The 21,353-nt window shown below is 50.1% G+C and overlaps 1 protein-coding gene across 4 annotated transcripts in view; it reads left to right on the top strand.

The window, feature by feature from the left end:
- Window positions 1-20,175, top strand: part of KCNH2 (potassium voltage-gated channel subfamily H member 2) — a 316,360-nt gene extending 296,185 nt beyond the window's left edge. For all 4 annotated transcript variants that reach the window (XM_073582209.1, XM_073582210.1, XM_073582208.1 and 1 more), the window contains 2 exons: window positions 12,290-12,446; window positions 13,581-20,175. In XM_073582209.1, coding sequence (XP_073438310.1) covers window positions 12,290-12,446; window positions 13,581-13,760 — 337 coding nt within the window. In that variant the 3' untranslated portion in view covers window positions 13,761-20,175. The remainder of the gene's footprint in view (window positions 1-12,289; window positions 12,447-13,580) is intronic.
- The last annotated feature ends 1,178 nt before the right edge of the window (window positions 20,176-21,353 follow it).

The following is a 21,353-nucleotide window of genomic DNA, read 5'->3' as shown; positions in this document are numbered from 1 at the left end:
CCCTGACCATTACCACCCGAGTACAGCAGCCCCCTGTAATATTACTGCACCCTGACCATTAACACCAGAGTACCGCAGCCCCCTGTAATAGTACTGCACCCTGACCATTACCACCCGAGTACTGCAGCCCCCTGTAATATTACTCCACCCTGACCATTACCACCCGAGTACTGCAGCCCCCTGTAATATTACTGCACACTGACCATTACCACCCGAGTACTGCAGCCCCCTGTAATATTACTGCACACTGACCATTACCACCCGAGTACTGCAGCCCCCTGTAATATTACTGCACACTGACCATTACCACCCGAGTACTGCAGACCCCTGTAATATTACTCCACCCTGACCATTAACACCCGAGTACTGCAGCCCCCTGTAATATTACTCCACCCTGACCATTACCACCTGAGTACTGCAGCCCCCTGTAATATTACTCCACCCTGACCATTACCACCCGAGTACTGCAGCCCCCTGTAATATTACTGCACACTGACCATTACCACCCGAGTACTGCAGCCCCCTGTAATATTACTCCACCCTGACCATTACCACCCAAGTACTGCAGCCCCCTGTAATAGTACTGCACCCTGACCATTAACACCCGAGTACTGCAGCCCCCTGTAATATTACTCCACCCTGACCATTACCACCCAAGTACTGCAGCCCCCTGTAATATTACTCCACCCTGACCATTAACACCCGAGTACTGCAGCCCCCTGTAATATTACTCCACCCTGACCATTACCACCTGAGTACTGCAGCCCCCTGTAATATTACTCCACCCTGACCATTACCACCCGAGTACTGCAGCCCCCTGTAATATTACTGCACACTGACCATTACCACCCGAGTACTGCAGCCCCCTGTAATATTACTCCACCCTGACCATTACCACCAGAGTACTGCAGCCCCCTGTAATATTAATCCACCCTGACCATTACCACCCGAGTACTGCAGACCCCTGTAATAGTACTGCACCCTGACCATTAACACCCGAGTACTGCAGCCCCCTGTAATATTACTGCACCCTGACCATTAACAACCGAGTACTGCAGCCCCCTGTAATATTACTGCACCCTGACCATTACCACCCGAGTACTGCAGCCCCCTGTAATATTACTCCACCCTGACCATTACCACCGTACTATTGCAGACCCCTGTAATATTACTGCACCCTGACCATTACCACCCGAGTACTGCAGCCCCCTGTAATATTACTCCACCCTGACCATTACCACCGTACTATTGCAGACCCCTGTAATAGTACTGCACACTGACCATTACCACCCGAGTACTACAGCCCCCTGTAATATTAATCCACCCTGACCATTACCACCCGAGTACTGCAGACCCCTGTAATAGTACTGCACCCTGACCATTACCACCCGAGTACTACAGCCCCGTGTAATATTACTCCACCCTTACCATTACCACCCGAGTACTGCAGCCCCCTGTAATAGTACTGCACCCTGACCATTAACACCCGAGTACTGCAGCCCCCTGTAATATTACTGCACCCTGACCATTAACAACCGAGTACTGCAGCTCCCTGTAATAGTACTGCACCCTGACCATTACCACCCGAGTACTGCAGCCCCCTGTAATAGTACTGCACCCTGACCATTAACAACCGAGTACTGCAGCCCCCTGTAATATTACTGCACCCTGACCATTAACAACCGAGTACTGCAGCCCCCTGTAATAGTACTGCACCCTGACCATTACCACCCGAGTACTGCAGCCCCCTGTAATAGTACTGCACCCTGACCATTAACAACCGAGTACTGCAGCTCCCTGTAATATTACTGCACCCTGACCATTACCACACGAGTACTGCAGCCCCCTGTAATATTACTCCACCCTGACCATTACCACCGTACTATTGCAGACCCCTGTAATATTACTGCACCCTGACCATTACCACCCGAGTACTGCAGCCCCCTGTAATATTACTCCACCCTGACCATTACCACCCGAGTACTGCAGCCCCCTGTAATATTACTACACCCAGACCATTACCACCCTACTACTGCAGCCCCCTGTAATATTACTGCACCCTGACCATTAACAACCGAGTACTGCAGCCCCCTGTAATAGTACTGCACCCTGACCATTACCACCCGAGTACTGCAGCCCCCTGTAATAGTACTGCACCCTGACCATTAACAACCGAGTACTGCAGCCCCCTGTAATATTACTGCACCCTGACCATTAACAACCGAGTACTGCAGCCCCCTGTAATAGTACTGCACCCTGACCATTACCACCCGAGTACTGCAGCCCCCTGTAATAGTACTGCACCCTGACCATTAACAACCGAGTACTGCAGCTCCCTGTAATATTACTGCACCCTGACCATTACCACACGAGTACTGCAGCCCCCTGTAATAGTACTGCACCCTGACCATTAACACCCGAGTACTGCAGCCCCCTGTAATATTAATGCACCCTGACCATTACCACCCGAGTACTGCAGACCCCTGTAATAGTACTGCACCCTGACCATTACCACCCGAGTACTACAGCCCCCTGTAATAGTACTGCACCCTGACCATTACCACCCGAGTACTGCAGCCCCCTGTAATTAGTACTGCACCCTGACCATTAACACCCGAGTACTGCAGCCCCCTGTAATTAGTACTGCACCCTGACCATTACCACCCGAGTACTGCAGCCCCCTGTAATTAGTACTGCACCCTGACCATTGCCACCCGAGTACTACAGCCCCCTGTAATATTACTCCACCCTGACCATTACCACCCGAGTACTACAGCTCCCTGTAATATTACTCCACCCTGACCATTACCACCCGAGTACTGCAGCCCCCTGTAATAGTACTGCACCCTGACCATTACCACCCGAGTACTGCAGCCCCCTGTAATTAGTACTGCACCCTGACCATTACCACCCGAGTACTGCAGCCCCCTGTAATTAGTACTGCACCCTGACCATTGCCACCCGAGTACTACAGCCCCCTGTAATATTACTCCACCCTGACCATTACCACCCGAGTACTACAGCCCCCTGTAATATTACTACACACCCTGACCATTACCACCCGAGTACTACAGCCCCCTGTAATATTACTCCACCCTGACCATTACCACCCGAGTACTACAGCTCCCTGTAATAGTACTGCACCCTGACCATTACCACCCGAGTACTACAGCCCCCTGTAATATTACTGCACCCTGACCATTACCACCCGAGTACTGCAGACCCCTGTAATATTACTGCACCCTGACCATTACCACCCGAGTACTGCAGACCCCTGTAATATTACTGCACCCTGACCATTACCACCCGAGTACTACAGCTCCCTGTAATAGTACTGCACCCTGACCATTACCACCCGAGTACTACAGCCCCCTGTAATATTACTCCACCCTGACCATTACCACCCGAGTACTGCAGCCCCCTGTAATATTACTCCACCCTGACCATTACCACCCGAGTACTGCAGCCCCCTGTAATAGTACTCCACCCTGACCATTACCACCCGAGTACTGCAGCCCCCTGTAATATTACTCCACCCTGACCATTACCACCCGAGTACTGCAGCCCCCTGTAATAGTACTGCACCCTGACCATTACCACCCGAGTACTACAGCTCCCTGTAATAGTACTGCACCCTGACCATTACCACCCGAGTACTACAGCCCCCTGTAATATTACTGCACCCTGACCATTACCACCCGAGTACTGCAGACCCCTGTAATATTACTGCACCCTGACCATTACCACCCGAGTACTGCAGCCCCCTGTAATATTACTACACCCTGACCATTACCACCCGAGTACTGCAGCCCCCTGTAATATTACTGCACCCTGACCATTACCACCCGAGTGCTGCAGCCCCCTGTAATATTACTGCACCCTGACCATTACCACCCGAGTACTGCAGCCCCCTGTAATATTACTACACCCTGACCATTACCACCCGAGTACTGCAGCCCCCTGTAATATTACTACACCCTGACCATTACCACCCGAGTACTGCAGCCCCCTGTAATATTACTGCACCCTGACCATTACCACCCGAGTACTGCAGCCCCCTGTAATATTACTGCACCCTGACCATTACCACCCGAGTACAGCAGCCCCCTGTAATATTACTGCACCCTGACCATTAACACCAGAGTACCGCAGCCCCCTGTAATAGTACTGCACCCTGACCATTACCACCCGAGTACTGCAGCCCCCTGTAATATTACTCCACCCTGACCATTACCACCCGAGTACTGCAGCCCCCTGTAATATTACTGCACACTGACCATTACCACCCGAGTACTGCAGCCCCCTGTAATATTACTGCACACTGACCATTACCACCCGAGTACTGCAGCCCCCTGTAATATTACTGCACACTGACCATTACCACCCGAGTACTGCAGACCCCTGTAATATTACTCCACCCTGACCATTAACACCCGAGTACTGCAGCCCCCTGTAATATTACTCCACCCTGACCATTACCACCTGAGTACTGCAGCCCCCTGTAATATTACTCCACCCTGACCATTACCACCCGAGTACTGCAGCCCCCTGTAATATTACTGCACACTGACCATTACCACCCGAGTACTGCAGCCCCCTGTAATATTACTCCACCCTGACCATTACCACCCAAGTACTGCAGCCCCCTGTAATAGTACTGCACCCTGACCATTAACACCCGAGTACTGCAGCCCCCTGTAATATTACTCCACCCTGACCATTACCACCCAAGTACTGCAGCCCCCTGTAATATTACTCCACCCTGACCATTAACACCCGAGTACTGCAGCCCCCTGTAATATTACTCCACCCTGACCATTACCACCTGAGTACTGCAGCCCCCTGTAATATTACTCCACCCTGACCATTACCACCCGAGTACTGCAGCCCCCTGTAATATTACTGCACACTGACCATTACCACCCGAGTACTGCAGCCCCCTGTAATATTACTCCACCCTGACCATTACCACCCGAGTACTGCAGCCCCCTGTAATATTAATCCACCCTGACCATTACCACCCGAGTACTGCAGCCCCCTGTAATAGTACTGCACCCTGACCATTAACACCCGAGTACTGCAGCCCCCTGTAATATTACTGCACCCTGACCATTAACAACCGAGTACTGCAGCCCCCTGTAATATTACTGCACCCTGACCATTACCACCCGAGTACTGCAGCCCCCTGTAATATTACTCCACCCTGACCATTACCACCGTACTATTGCAGACCCCTGTAATATTACTGCACCCTGACCATTACCACCCGAGTACTGCAGCCCCCTGTAATATTACTCCACCCTGACCATTACCACCGTACTATTGCAGACCCCTGTAATAGTACTGCACACTGACCATTACCACCCGAGTACTACAGCCCCCTGTAATATTAATCCACCCTGACCATTACCACCCGAGTACTGCAGACCCCTGTAATAGTACTGCACCCTGACCATTACCACCCGAGTACTACAGCCCCGTGTAATATTACTCCACCCTTACCATTACCACCCGAGTACTGCAGCCCCCTGTAATAGTACTGCACCCTGACCATTAACACCCGAGTACTGCAGCCCCCTGTAATATTACTGCACCCTGACCATTAACAACCGAGTACTGCAGCTCCCTGTAATAGTACTGCACCCTGACCATTACCACCCGAGTACTGCAGCCCCCTGTAATAGTACTGCACCCTGACCATTAACAACCGAGTACTGCAGCCCCCTGTAATATTACTGCACCCTGACCATTAACAACCGAGTACTGCAGCCCCCTGTAATAGTACTGCACCCTGACCATTACCACCCGAGTACTGCAGCCCCCTGTAATAGTACTGCACCCTGACCATTAACAACCGAGTACTGCAGCTCCCTGTAATATTACTGCACCCTGACCATTACCACACGAGTACTGCAGCCCCCTGTAATATTACTCCACCCTGACCATTACCACCGTACTATTGCAGACCCCTGTAATATTACTGCACCCTGACCATTACCACCCGAGTACTGCAGCCCCCTGTAATATTACTCCACCCTGACCATTACCACCCGAGTACTGCAGCCCCCTGTAATATTACTACACCCAGACCATTACCACCCTACTACTGCAGCCCCCTGTAATATTACTGCACCCTGACCATTAGCACCCGAGTGCTGCAGCCCCCTCTATTATTTCTCCACCCTGACCATTACCACCCAAGTACTGCAGCCCCCTGTAATAGTACTGCACCCTGACCATTAACACCCGAGTACTGCAGCCCCCTGTAATATTAATGCACCCTGACCATTACCACCCGAGTACTGCAGACCCCTGTAATAGTACTGCACCCTGACCATTACCACCCGAGTACTACAGCCCCCTGTAATAGTACTGCACCCTGACCATTACCACCCGAGTACTGCAGCCCCCTGTAATTAGTACTGCACCCTGACCATTAACACCCGAGTACTGCAGCCCCCTGTAATTAGTACTGCACCCTGACCATTACCACCCGAGTACTGCAGCCCCCTGTAATTAGTACTGCACCCTGACCATTGCCACCCGAGTACTACAGCCCCCTGTAATGTTACTCCACCCTGACCATTACCACCCGAGTACTACAGCTCCCTGTAATATTACTCCACCCTGACCATTACCACCCGAGTACTGCAGCCCCCTGTAATAGTACTGCACCCTGACCATTACCACCCGAGTACTGCAGCCCCCTGTAATTAGTACTGCACCCTGACCATTACCACCCGAGTACTGCAGCCCCCTGTAATTAGTACTGCACCCTGACCATTGCCACCCGAGTACTACAGCCCCCTGTAATATTACTCCACCCTGACCATTACCACCCGAGTACTACAGCCCCCTGTAATATTACTACACACCCTGACCATTACCACCCGAGTACTACAGCCCCCTGTAATATTACTCCACCCTGACCATTACCACCCGAGTACTACAGCTCCCTGTAATAGTACTGCACCCTGACCATTACCACCCGAGTACTACAGCCCCCTGTAATATTACTGCACCCTGACCATTACCACCCGAGTACTGCAGACCCCTGTAATATTACTGCACCCTGACCATTACCACCCGAGTACTGCAGACCCCTGTAATATTACTGCACCCTGACCATTACCACCCGAGTACTACAGCTCCCTGTAATAGTACTGCACCCTGACCATTACCACCCGAGTACTACAGCCCCCTGTAATATTACTCCACCCTGACCATTACCACCCGAGTACTGCAGCCCCCTGTAATATTACTCCACCCTGACCATTACCACCCGAGTACTGCAGCCCCCTGTAATAGTACTCCACCCTGACCATTACCACCCGAGTACTGCAGCCCCCTGTAATATTACTCCACCCTGACCATTACCACCCGAGTACTGCAGCCCCCTGTAATAGTACTGCACCCTGACCATTACCACCCGAGTACTACAGCTCCCTGTAATAGTACTGCACCCTGACCATTACCACCCGAGTACTACAGCCCCCTGTAATATTACTGCACCCTGACCATTACCACCCGAGTACTGCAGACCCCTGTAATATTACTGCACCCTGACCATTACCACCCGAGTACTGCAGACCCCTGTAATATTACTGCACCCTGACCATTACCACCCGAGTACTACAGCTCCCTGTAATAGTACTGCACTCTGACCATTACCACCCGAGTACTGCAGCCCCCTGTAATATTACTCCACCCTGACCATTACCACCCGAGTACTGCAGCCCCCTGTATTATTACTGCACACTGACCATTACCACCCGAGTACTGCAGCCCCCTGTAATATTACTGCACACTGACCATTACCACCCGAGTACTGCAGCCCCCTGTAATATTACTGCACACTGACCATTACCACCCGAGTACTGCAGCCCCCTGTAATATTACTCCACCCTGACCATTAACACCCGAGTACTGCATCCCCCTGTAATATTACTCCACCCTGACCATTACCACCTGAGTACTGCAGCCCCCTGTAATATTACTCCACCCTGACCATTACCACCCGAGTACTGCAGCCCCCTGTAATATTACTGCACACTGACCATTACCACCCGAGTACTGCAGCCCCCTGTAATATTACTCCACCCTGACCATTACCACCCAAGTACTGCAGCCCCCTGTAATAGTACTGCACCCTGACCATTACCACCCGAGTACTGCAGCCCCCTGTAATATTAATCCACCCTGACCATTACCACCCGAGTACTGCAGACCCCTGTAATAGTACTGCACCCTGACCATTAACACCCGAGTACTGCAGCCCCCTGTAATATTACTGCACCCTGACCATTAACAACCGAGTACTGCAGCCCCCTGTAATATTACTGCACCCTGACCATTACCACCCGAGTACTGCAGCCCCCTGTAATATTACTCCACCCTGACCATTACCACCGTACTATTGCAGACCCCTGTAATATTACTGCACCCTGACCATTACCACCCGAGTACTGCAGCCCCCTGTAATATTACTCCACCCTGACCATTACCACCGTACTATTGCAGACCCCTGTAATAGTACTGCACACTGACCATTACCACCCGAGTACTACAGCCCCCTGTAATATTAATCCACCCTGACCATTACCACCCGAGTACTGCAGCCCCCTGTAATATTACTCCACCCTAACCATTACCACCCGAGTACTGCAGCCCCCTGTAATATTACTCCACCCTGACCATTACCACCCGAGTACTGCAGCCCCCTGTAATATTACTCCACCCTGACCATTACCACCCGAGTACTACAGCCCTGTAATAGTACTGCACACTGACCATTACCACCCGAGTTCTACAGCCCCCTGTAATATTACTCCACCCTGACCATTACCACCCGAGTACTGCAGCCCCCTGTAATAGTACTGCACCCTGACCATTACCACCCGAGTACTACAGCTCCCTGTAATAGTACTGCACCCTGACCATTACCACCCGAGTACTACAGCCCCCTGTAATATTACTCCACCCTGACCATTACCACCCGAGTACTACAGCCCCCTGTAATATTACTCCACCCTGACCATTACCACCCGAGTACTGCAGCCCCCTGTAATAGTACTGCACCCTAACCATTACCACCCGAGTACTACAGCTCCCTGTAATAGTACTGCACCCTGACCATTACCACCCGAGTACTGCAGACCCCTGTAATATTACTGCACCCTGACCATTACCACCCGAGTACTGCAGACCCCTGTAATATTACTGCACCCTGACCATTACCACCCGAGTACTACAGCCCCCTGTAATATTACTCCACCCTGACCATTACCACCCGAGTACTGCAGCCCCCTGTAATATTACTCCACCCTGACCATTACCACCCGAGTACTGCAGCCCCCTGTAATATTACTCCACCCTGACCATTACCACCCGAGTACTACAGCTCCCTGTAATAGTACTGCACCCTGACCATTACCACCCGAGTACTGCAGCCCCCTGTAATATTACTCCACCCTGACCCTTACCACCCGAGTACTGCAGCCCCCTGTAATATTACTCCACCCTGACCATTACCACCCGAGTACTACAGCCCTGTAATATTACTCCACCCTGACCATTACCACCCGAGTGCTACAGCTCCCTGTAATAGTACTGCACCCTGACCATTACCACCCGAGTACTGTAGCCCCCTGTAATAGTACTCCACCCTGACCATTACCACCCGAGTACTGCAGCCCCCTGTAATATTACTCCACCCTGACCATTACCACCCGAGTACTACAGCCCTGTAATATTACTCCACCCTGACCATTACCACCCGAGTGCTACAGCTCCCTGTAATAGTACTGCACCCTGACCATTACCACCCGAGTACTGCAGCCCCCTGTAATAGTACTCCACCCTGACCATTACCACCCGAGTACTGCAGCCCCCTGTAATATTACTCCACCCTGACCATTACCACCCGAGTACTGCAGCCCCCTGTAATAGTACTGCACCCTGACCATTACCACCCGAGTACTACAGCTCCCTGTAATAGTACTGCACCCTGACCATTACCACCCGAGTACTACAGCCCCCTGTAATATTACTGCACCCTGACCATTACCACCCGAGTACTGCAGACCCCTGTAATATTACTGCACCCTGACCATTACCACCCGAGTACTGCAGACCCCTGTAATATTACTGCACCCTGACCATTACCACCCGAGTACTACAGCTCCCTGTAATAGTACTGCACCCTGACCATTACCACCCGAGTACTGCAGCCCCCTGTAATATTACTCCACCCTGACCATTACCACCCGAGTACTACAGCTCCCTGTAATAGTACTGCACCCTGACCATTACCACCCGAGTACTGCAGCCCCCTGCAATATTACTCCACCCTGACCATTACCACCCGAGTACTGCAGCCCCCTGTAATATTACTCCACCCTGACCATTACCACCCGAGTTCTGCAGCCCCCTGTAATATTACTCCACCCTGACCATTACCACCCGAGTACTGGAGCCCCCTGTAATATTACTCCACCCTAACCATTACCACCCGAGTACTGCAGCCCCCTGTAATATTACTCCACCCTGACCATTACCACCCGAATACTGCAGCCCCCTGTAATATTACTCCACCCTGACCATTACCACCCGAGTACTACAGCCCTGTAATAGTACTGCACACTGACCATTACCACCCGAGTTCTACAACCCCCTGTAATATTACTGCACCCTGACCATTACCACCCGAGTACTACAGCCCCCTGTAATAGTACTGCACCCTGACCATTACCACCCGAGTACTACAGCCCCCTGTAATAGTACTGCACCCTGACCATTAACACCCGAGTACTGCAGCCCCCTGTAATTAGTACTGCACCCTGACTATTGCCACCCGAGTACTACAGCCCCCTGTAATATTACTCCACCCTGACCATTACCACCCGAGTACTGCAGCCCCCTGTAATAGTACTGCACCCTGACCATTACCACCCGAGTAGAACAGCTCCCTGTAATAGTACTGCACCCTGACCATTACCACCCGAGTACTACAGCCCCCTGTAATATTACTCCACCCTGACCATTACCACCCGAGTACTACAGCCCCCTGTAATATTACTCCACCCTGACCATTACCACCCGAGTACTGCAGCCCCCTGTAATAGTACTGCACCCTGACCATTACCACCCGAGTACTACAGCTCCCTGTAATAGTACTGCACCCTGACCATTACCACCCGAGTACTGCAGACCCCTGTAATATTACTGCACCCTGACCATTACCACCCGAGTACTGCAGACCCCTGTAATATTACTCCACCCTGACCATTACCACCCGAGTACTACAGCCCCCTGTAATATTACTCCACCCTGACCATTACCACCCGAGTACTGCAGCCCCCTGTAATATTACTCCACCCTGACCATTACCACCCGAGTACTACAGCCCTGTAATATTACTCCACCCTGACCATTACCACCCGAGTGCTACAGCTCCCTGTAATAGTACTGCACCCTGACCATTACCACCCGAGTACTGCAGCCCCCTGTAATATTACTGCACCCTGACCATTACCACCCGAGTACTGCAGACCCCTGTAATATTACTCCACCCTGACCATTACCACCCGAGTACTACAGCCCCCTGTAATATTACTCCACCCTGACCATTACCACCCGAGTACTGCAGCCCCCTGTAATATTACTCCACCCTGACCATTACCACCCGAGTACTACAGCCCTGTAATATTACTCCACCCTGACCATTACCACCCGAGTGCTACAGCTCCCTGTAATAGTACTCCACCCTGACCATTACCACCCGAGTACTGCAGCCCCCTGTAATATTACTCCACCCTGACCATTACCACCCGAGTACTGCAGCCCCCTGTAATATTACTCCACCCTGACCATTACCACCCGAGTACTGCAGCCCCCTGTAATATTACTCCACCCTGACCATTACCACCCGAGTACTGCAGCCCCCTGTAATATTACTCCACCCTGACCATTACCACCCGAGTACTGCAGCCCCCTGTAATATTACTCCACCCTGACCATTACCACCCGAGTACTGCAGCCCCCTGTAATATTACTCCACCCTGACCATTACCACCCGAGTACTGCAGCCCCCTGTAATATTACTGCACCCTGACCATTACCACCCGAGTACTGCAGCCCCCTGTAATATTTCCCCCCCCAGTATCGCAGACCCCTGAAGTTGCGCCACCTGATTCCTGGCCACCATCGGTGCCTCTTGTAGCCCCCTGTTGTCGTCCTCGCCTTCTCCCGCCGCTCATCGCCTCTTCTGCTCCCGTCGTTTCCTCCACAGGTTGGAGAACCGCATGGTGAACGACATAAACACCATCATGCAGTTACTCCAGAAGCAGATGGTGATCGTCCCCCCGGCCTACAGCACCGTGTCCTCCCCCCCGCAGATGTCCGGCTGCCACCCGTGTGGAGAGCAGAACATGGCGTCCTCTTCTCAGGTAAATCAGGGCACCTGGGACCCCAGCAGCAGAAATCTGCAGATTATTGCACCCCTTATCTCTATAGATCTGCAGAGCATTGCTCCGTCCTCTCCGCCTCCTGACAGATACATTAGTGATGTATTCTGCAGATTGTTGCACCCCTGATCTCTCTATAGATCTGCAGAGCATTGCGCCGTCCTCTCCGCCTCCTGACAGATACATAGTGATGTATTCTGCAGATTATTGCACCCATGATTTCTCTATAGATCTGCAGAGCATTGCTCCGTCCTCTCCGCCTCCTGACAAATACATAGTGATGTATTCTGCAGATTGTTACACACCTGATCTCCCTGCAGAGCATTGCTCTTTCCTCCTCCTGACAGATACATAGTGATGTATTCTGCAGATTGTTACACCCCTGATCTCCCTGCAGAGCATTGCTCTTTCTCCTCCTGACAGATACATAGTGATGTGTTCTGCAGATTATTACACCCCTGATCTCTCTATAGATCTGCAGAGCATTGCTCCGTCCTCTCTGCCTCCTGACAGATACATAGTGATGTATTCGCAGATTGTTGCACCCCCTGATCTCTCTATAGATCTGCAGAGCATTGCTCCGTCTTCTCCGCCTCCTGAGAGATACATAGTGATGTCTTCGCAGATTGTTGCACCCCCTGATCTCTCTATAGATCTGCAGAGCATTGCTCCATCCTCTCCGCCTCCTGACAGATACATAGTGATGTATTCGCAGATTGTTGCACCCCATGATCTCTCTATAGATCTGCAGAGCATTGCTCCGTCCTCTCTGCCTCCTGACAGATACATAGTGATGTATTCGCAGATTGTTGCACCCCATGATCTCTCTATAGATCTGCAGAGCATTGCTCCGTCCTCTCCGCCTCCTGACAGATACATAGTGATGTATTCGCAGATTGTTGCACCCCATGATCTCTCTATAGATCTGCAGAGCATTGCTCCATCCTCTCCGCCTCCTGACAGATACATAGTGATGTATTCGCAGATTGTTGCACCCCCTGATCTCTCTATAGATCTGCAGAGCATTGCTCCGTCCTCTCCGCCTCCTGACAGATACATAGTGATGTATTCTGCAGACTATTGCGCCCTTTTGATGATGTCTTCTCCTCCCCACAGGTTTTTCAATACCAGGACTTGGAAGGAATGAATTATAAGTCATGTGAAACGCCTGTGGCCCCCCAGACTCTCCACACGGAGCCCACGTGTTGCCCTCGGCGCCTGTCACTCCCCGGGAACCTGGAGGACCCCCTGGACTTGAGGACCCCACAGAGACATTGCTCTGACCCGGGCAGTTAGGGGAAGGTCCATTAAGGAAACTACTGTCAGACTATGGGCACAAGCCAAACCCTGGCACCGGAAAACAAAAGTAATGATACGAAGGCCATATGAAGTCTCGCCAGGAAACGTAGACCCCCAACACGGCGTCCTGTGGACGGACGCCACAGGGGATGGAAAACACGGCGTAGAATCCTCCCTTCTGGGCGAGAACCATCCATGGCAATTCTGCATCTTACCTGGGTATTGACGTTTCTGTGATATCAGCCGCGGGCAGCCGTAAGTAGCCGCGCAGCTCCGTGGTCTCCTCAGACCACCCATATTTATAATTTCCTCCTGTCACTCTCTTACCAGAGGTGACCTAGCACTGTATCCGGGGGAATGGAGAGAATATATCATCGAGTGGACTGGACTCAACGCCGGGGGGCAAATACTTCCATCATCCAGACCCTGAACGTTCTCCGTCAGCTCCACTGAACGTCCTCGAATGGCGCGTCGTCTCCGCTCTCTGGATACTGAATGTTTTCCGGTCGGATGGGAGGGTGGTCGTTTTCCAGTCCTGGTGGGGGGGTCCTCGAGGAAGAGGGGTTCCGTGCAGACGAGATGTGTCTTCCTGCTCACAGACATAACGCCCCATTCACCTGTGTGGTCCATGTGTCTCCTGGAGTTGGGTCACGTCACTGTCATGTTTTTTGTTCTGTAGCCTCCTGTCCTTCTCCATGATCTTGCGAGTCTGCAGAGCGTTGCGTCACAGGTCAGGAGCACGGACCGGCACCATAGTCAGTGACTGTTCTCGTCACTCGTGTTTCTGCTTTGTCTCCTCGTCTTTTATCCAAATCCATCAAGTTCTAGAATAAGCACAAAGTTCCGGAGGAACTTCTCAGGGGTGACCCAGGTCTCACTGCCCATCTCCTGAGCTCAGAGGGACATTACAGATGCTGCTCTGCCATTTCTCCCCCGTGAAGATTTCTGGTATCTTCATCACAGAAGTATCTGTCATAGGGTCACAGCCTCCGAAAGGAGAGTCAGTCACTCTTTGAACTTTCTTCTCCTGATCTCCTCTGCGCTGGACATGTACAGACCACATAAAAGTTCAGCCGCGCCTTTATGTGGTCATAAAAGAGGTAAAAATTCTCACTCAGAACGAGCTCACTAACAGATTCTCAGATACCTCATTCTGAAGCCAGCAATGTGCAGCAAAAAACAAAAGCCTTTAAAAGCCAAACAGTGCAAAATTTGTGAAAAAAAATCCCATTTGCAAAAAAAATACCCCCAACAAAAAATTTTTTATGCTTCTGTCAGCGTACAGCAGAATTGTGAGTGCAGCTCTGGATGTGAATGAGATAAGACGAGATGTGATAGAATTTAAGACCAGGAAACAATAATAAATCTTATAAACACTTTGTAAACTTTTTTATTACTTATCTTGCTCTGATGCAATCACAATTCTTCTGGTTGCTATTGGAAACAGTCAGCAAGCTTGTCATCAGTACCACAAACGTGTATAGCTGGCATCCTAAAATGCGCAGAGAGTTTAGAAGCGGCAGAGCAACATCTGGTCGTAGGGTCCCAACTCAGCGTTACATACCAATCTGCTCCTCATGACACTGCCTGCTGAGATGGCGGCCACCTGAAGGATAATTCTGCCAGATGTCCTGCCGTATATTCAGAAACCTCTACCACTGACTGGTGGTGTAGAACGGAGGTGTCTTCATCTTAGATTTTATAATGTATCCTCTAGTCTTTTCACTCCCTATGGCATAGGAGTGTAATGGTTTGGATACTCCTCCTTTGTCACAATGGGTGGAAGAACTGGGAAACTCAAAAGTCGCAATGAAATCCGAGGTAAATGCGTCATCCAGCGCCCACAATTTACACTGGAAAATCTCTTACGACTTTTGCTCTCAGTTTGTACTAGTGGCCGTTCCCAGCTTTACATTCACGTTCTCTGTGTAGTTTTGTTACCTATGCCCATTTTCAGCTTTACGTTCCCATTCTCCGTGTAGATTTGTTACCCATGGCCGTTCCCAGCTTTACTTTCATGTCCTCGGTGTAATTTTGTTAACCATGGCCATTCCCAGGTTTACATTCACGTTCTCTGTGTAGTTTTGTTACCAATACCCGTTTTCAGCTTTACGTTCACATTCTCCGTGTAGTTTTGTTACCCATGGCCATTTCCAGCTTTACGTTCACGTTCTTGATGTAGTTTTGTTACCCATGGAGGTTCACAGCTTTTGAATTCACGTTTTCCGTGTAGTTTTGGTATTCATGGATGTTTTACGATCACGTTGTCCGTATAGTTTTTTTTACAGATGGCTGTTCCCAGCTTTACGTTCACGTTCTCCATGTAGTTTTATTACCCACGGCCGTTCCCAGCTTTTACGTTCACGTTCTCCTTGTAGTTTTGTTACCCATGGCCGTTCCCAGCTTTACGTTCACGTTGTCCATGTAGTTTTTGTAGTTTTGTTACCCACGGCCGTTCCCAGCTTTACGTTCACGTTGTCCATGTAGTTTTGTTACCCACGGCCGTTCCCAGCTTTACGTTCACGTTGTCCATGTAGTTTTGTTACCCACGGCCGTTTTCAGCTTTACGTTCACGTTCTCCGTGTAGTTTTGTTACCCACGGCCGTTTTCAGCTTTCACGTTGTCCATGTAGTTTTGTCACTCATGGCCGTTCCCAGTTTTACGTTCACGTTCTCCTTGTAGTTTTGTTACCCACGGCCGCTCCCAGCTTTACGTTCATGTTGTCCATGTAGTTTTGTTACCCATGGCCGTTTTCAGCTTTACGTTCACGTTCTCCGTGTAGTTTTGTCACCCATGGCTGTTCCCAGCTTTTACGCTCACGTTGTCCATGTAGTTTTGTCACCCATGGCAGTTTTCAGCTTTACGTTGTCCATGTAGTTTTGTTACCCATGGCTGTTCCCAGCTATATGTTGTTCTCCGTGTAGTCTTGTTGTAATATTTACACTATAGTCCACTTTGTTACGTCTCACAAGTAGGCCTCGTTCACATTACCCTCCACCGTAAAATAAGAATCACTGATTCCATGCAATGGACGCCATTCTGGCATCAGGTATTTAGTCGGAGGGGGGTTTTGGTACCATGTGAACAAGGTCGTTTCCATCACTGCATATTTCCAGGAATCCACGGCGCGGTTTGTTGCGGCGATGTCATTGCGGATCTCACTAAGACCCGCGGTGTTATTTATTTCTTACTGTACATACATTACAGAGGCTGCTGATTTTTAGTTGCACCAAGTCTCCGAATACTTGGGGGTAATTGTGCCTGAAAACACAAAGCTCATGATTGTGCATCCTCTCAGCGGCGCCGCCGCCACGTAGCGTCCCTTCCCCCTCTCCTTTGACTCGCTAGTTTGATTTTTAGAAGCGTCAGACTACTCTACGTCCTGCCTGCTGTATGTCGGATATGATATTAGTTCTTTTTGTTTTTTGCACAACTTTTTGCTCTCTTGAATATTACCAATTCCTGGCCGGCCCTGTGCCGGGTCACTTTTTAAAAAAAATTTTTAATGCATCCATCTTTTATCATGCCTCGGTGACTCTTTCCTGACATCACTGTATGGTTTTAGTCACCTTATAATATTTGGATTGTGTGTTGTCCTCCATTCACAGTCAAAGCTGCATTCTAAATTCTACTGCTTTCCTGTTAGCTCTCAGGATGCTATCTCACATCTCACTGCCGCCCTCTTCTGGTTCATTGTCCACAGTGCACAGTATTACCTGTAGTGCAACCAGACTACATTGCAGGAGGGCGAAGTTGCTGCGGTTTCCGTCCCTCTGCTCAGGGCTGATGAATTCCAGGTTGCAGATTTTCGGGTGCCAATCCCAGCAGCTTTGCACACAACCGCATTGCATTCCGGGTGATTTGGTGGTGGTAAACCGTACATCCACAGGACCCTATCAAAGCCCACGACAGACACGATACCAGCCAGGGGTCACTCGTGGATGTGAGCACAAAGCTAAGAGAAGGACCGCAGATTTCCCAATGCAGCTTTGGATGTGTCTAGAGTATAAGACTTGATGTAACTCCAGATACGTAAAGCAAAATATAACTCAACAATGAACTCAAGAGCTGAAAGAGCTCCATCATCGTTTGCTGCGCGCCATGCTGGCAGCGGTCCTGCTGCCCGGGTCGGCGTTCAGGCCGTCACTACCTCTTTTTTTGTGAATAAATTGATAGGATTAAATCTGTTGGCTCCGGCTTCACCTACAGAACGGCGGCCGAACGCACGGTCCGTAGTTCTAGGAACCGGTACCAGCTGTGTTCTCTATCACTGCCCCATGATCTTTGGGTTGGGGGGTACCTGGGTGACTCTTCTGCAGGCGGTCCCTAATAATGGGATGTCGTCTACATTGACAGCCCACCGTAATTTATACCGTCCGTGCTGCCGGATGGTATAATTAACGATAATGAACCGTCCATAATCACAATGATTGAGTATATAGCCATATATAGAGGGAGAGGTCACCTGAGACCTTGGATCGGGGTACCAGGCCACGCAAAGGTTCCAAAAATGTGTATTCCCAGGTCTGACCCCTGTTACTACCGTAATTATACACTGACATTACAGCACCAAGAGCGAAAATTCGTGGAGTGATTGAAATCACAGGATGATCGACATGGTGGTGATAATGTCAGTGATCAAAAAAATGGAAGCGACATGCTCAGAACTTCTCGATTTATGCAGTCTCAAGTATGAGCCTCGTGCAGAAATCCCAGCACCTCCGGCCTCGGCTGATGTCACTGAGGTTATTAATGGTCGTCTGAGCAAGGTTCTGCCGCTGAATGCACTTGGGCAAATCATCAAGATCCGCTGCTGGCAGATCCTGTGTAATCACCGACCAATGGCGTCTCCATCCAGCACATCTGGGACAAGTCTGGAGATCCTGCCGGCAGCTCCTGTGTAATTACCGACCGATGATGTCTCGGAGGTGCTGGATGGAGACAAGTTTGGAGACCCTGCTGGCAGCTCCTGTGTAATCACCCACCGATGACGTCCGAGATGTGCTGGATGGAGACATGTCTGGAGATGCTGCAGCTGTGGGAGCAAGTTTAGACCACGCAGGATGCTCAGAGTAGCAACAGCAACATGTGGTCTGGGGGTGTCGTGGAAAAATAGCCTCCATTGCTGTCCTGCTTTTCCCCATGATAGCCTTTGAGAGCAGTGGCGTGATGTCGGCCTTTGTGGCCTAAACATGCTCCCATGGCTGCGGCGTCTCCAGGTTCTCTGCACGTGGCTCATAACCAAGACTGAAGAAATCCAGAATTCCCATCATTTCACGACTTTTTCCTCTTCATGTTGTTATTTCATTGTTGAGGTGTAGTAGCACCACCGCTGCTGTAGGACCCGACTATGTCCGCGCCTCGTGAAGGAATTTTATTCGGAGGTTCACTTTAAGATCTGGGCAAAAGAGCATCTTCGCCTTTTGCCCATGACAACTCCGCTGGTCCCTTATAACATGGGGCAAATAAAACTATTTTGCATCTTTAACAGCAAATATATAGCACAGTCCGGTGACCCTCGAAATCGCACATAAATGACATCACAGCTATGGCTCCTCACACAGGAAGCGACGATGGCTGCTCACGCAGGTAGAGATGGCTCCTCACACAGGAAGCGACGGCTGCTCACGCAGGTAGCGATGGCTCCTCACGCAGGTAGCGAAGGCTGCTCACGCAGGTAGCGATGGCTCCTCACGCAGGTAGCGATGGCTGCTCGCACAGGTAGCGATGGCTCCTCACACAGGTAGCGATGGCTGCTCACGCAGGTAGCGATGGCTCCTTACGCAGGTAGCGATGGCTCCTCACGCAGGTAGCGATGGCTCCTCGCGCAGGTAGCGATGGCTCCTCGCGCAGGTAGCGATGGCTCCTCGCGCAGGTAGCGATGGCTCCTCGCGCAGGTAGCGATGGCTCCTCGCGCAGGTAGCGATGGCTGCTCACGCAGGTAGCGAAGGCTCCTCACGCAGGTAGCGATGGCTCCTCACCCAGGTAGCGATGGCTCCTCACCCAGGTAGCGATGGCTCCTCACCCAGGTAGCGATGGCTCCTCACCCAGGTAGCGATGGCGCCGCCGATCAGATCCAAAGATAAAACGTCTCCTTGTGCGAGAACCTCTCCCGGTGTGTCCACTTTATAAAGCCATTGTAACCCCGCACTCATTCCTTTCCGTGTTACCCTGGGTCCAACCGAGGAGGTATGACGTGTATATAATGCCTGTCGTTCCGTCAGGGGGCGGGCGGGGGCTTTTCTTTTGGAGTTTGGGCGTATGACATTCAATACTATGCACACTACTTCCTCAGCATGTGTCTGAATGCAGAATGTAGAGGTTTTCTAGGAATAATATGTAAAGAAAAAAAAGAAAATACCTTATTTAAATGAATGAAGATTACAATAAACCAAATATTAGGATATGAGAATCCAGTCTGGTGGTCGTTATATTCTTATATTGAGACCGTGTGAGCGGCGAATGTGCAGACGTGTTACATGTACGGGATGACCCGGGTGAGAGAGTTGCAGGGCTGACGAGTGGAAATGGGGGCAACACAGACACATTCGGGGACAGTGAGGGTCTGCGATATCATCTGCTGAATCCACATTCTGATATGTGCCCATCTCCCAGAGAAGCTCTGCATCTGCTACATCACGAAATCATGGCTAAACACCTTCCTGGGTCCAGTGGGTCTGAGGAAGCAGTGTACAGATTTTCCATCCACTATGTGCTATGTCTTCTCGCATCGTGGCTCCTCCGAGTGCTCTCCGGCATCTCTCTACACACACATTAATTAAATAATTATTTTCTTTTAGATTTAATCTTTCCAGGATTGGAACCCCCAACCTGTGTCATTGCAGGCAGCAGCTAAACCTATGAGCCGTGGGCTGCACTGACAAGAATGGGAGAATTTTCTTTACTTGAATTTGCATTGCAGGCTCTGAACCCACAGAAAAATGGTGCAGCTACATAGAGATACATCTGTACATAGCCGTATATTTCTATGTCCCTGTGTTGTAGAGAACATAAGAGATTTTTTCTTACTATAAAATTGCTAAAAAAAAAATTATAAAAAAATATTTTTTTAAAAAATACTAAACATCAAAAAGCAAATAATATGGACATATTTGGTGTCCTGTAATCATAACGATCCGCACAGCACAGCGATCAGAGTATTTATGGTAATTGGTAAGTGTCGTAAAAAATGGTGCAACTATTTGTTTTTTCCATAAGAATGGAATAAAAATATAATGCTGAGGCCGTGTTCACACATAGCGTAAATGCTGCACATTTTCTTCACGTGCCCTCACCACACAACGCACTAGTAACCTTCCCTGTGTTTGCTGCGTTTCTTTTACTTGTTTTCCCCGCTTATTTGATGCGTTTTTGCTGCAGATGTGAATCCGCATTTTTAATGTTTTTTTTCATAGTACAGAAAAGTTTTGATTCCGCACTTAAAAATAGAACAGCGTTTTTTTTTTTCTTGCGTTCCTTTTTTCAGGTTCCACAAGAGAGCAGAGATTTCATGGAATCACATCCACTTTGCTTGGGCATTTAAACCGTGTTCACATGTAGCAGAAATGCTGCGTTTTTTCTGCTGCTTTT

Source organism: Dendrobates tinctorius, unplaced genomic scaffold (assembly GCF_039654945.1).
Source record: "Dendrobates tinctorius isolate UK_male_01 unplaced genomic scaffold, ASM3965494v1 ptg000070l, whole genome shotgun sequence".
NCBI lineage: Eukaryota > Metazoa > Chordata > Amphibia > Anura > Dendrobatidae > Dendrobates > Dendrobates tinctorius.
This window is presented reverse-complemented; position numbering and strand designations above follow the sequence as displayed.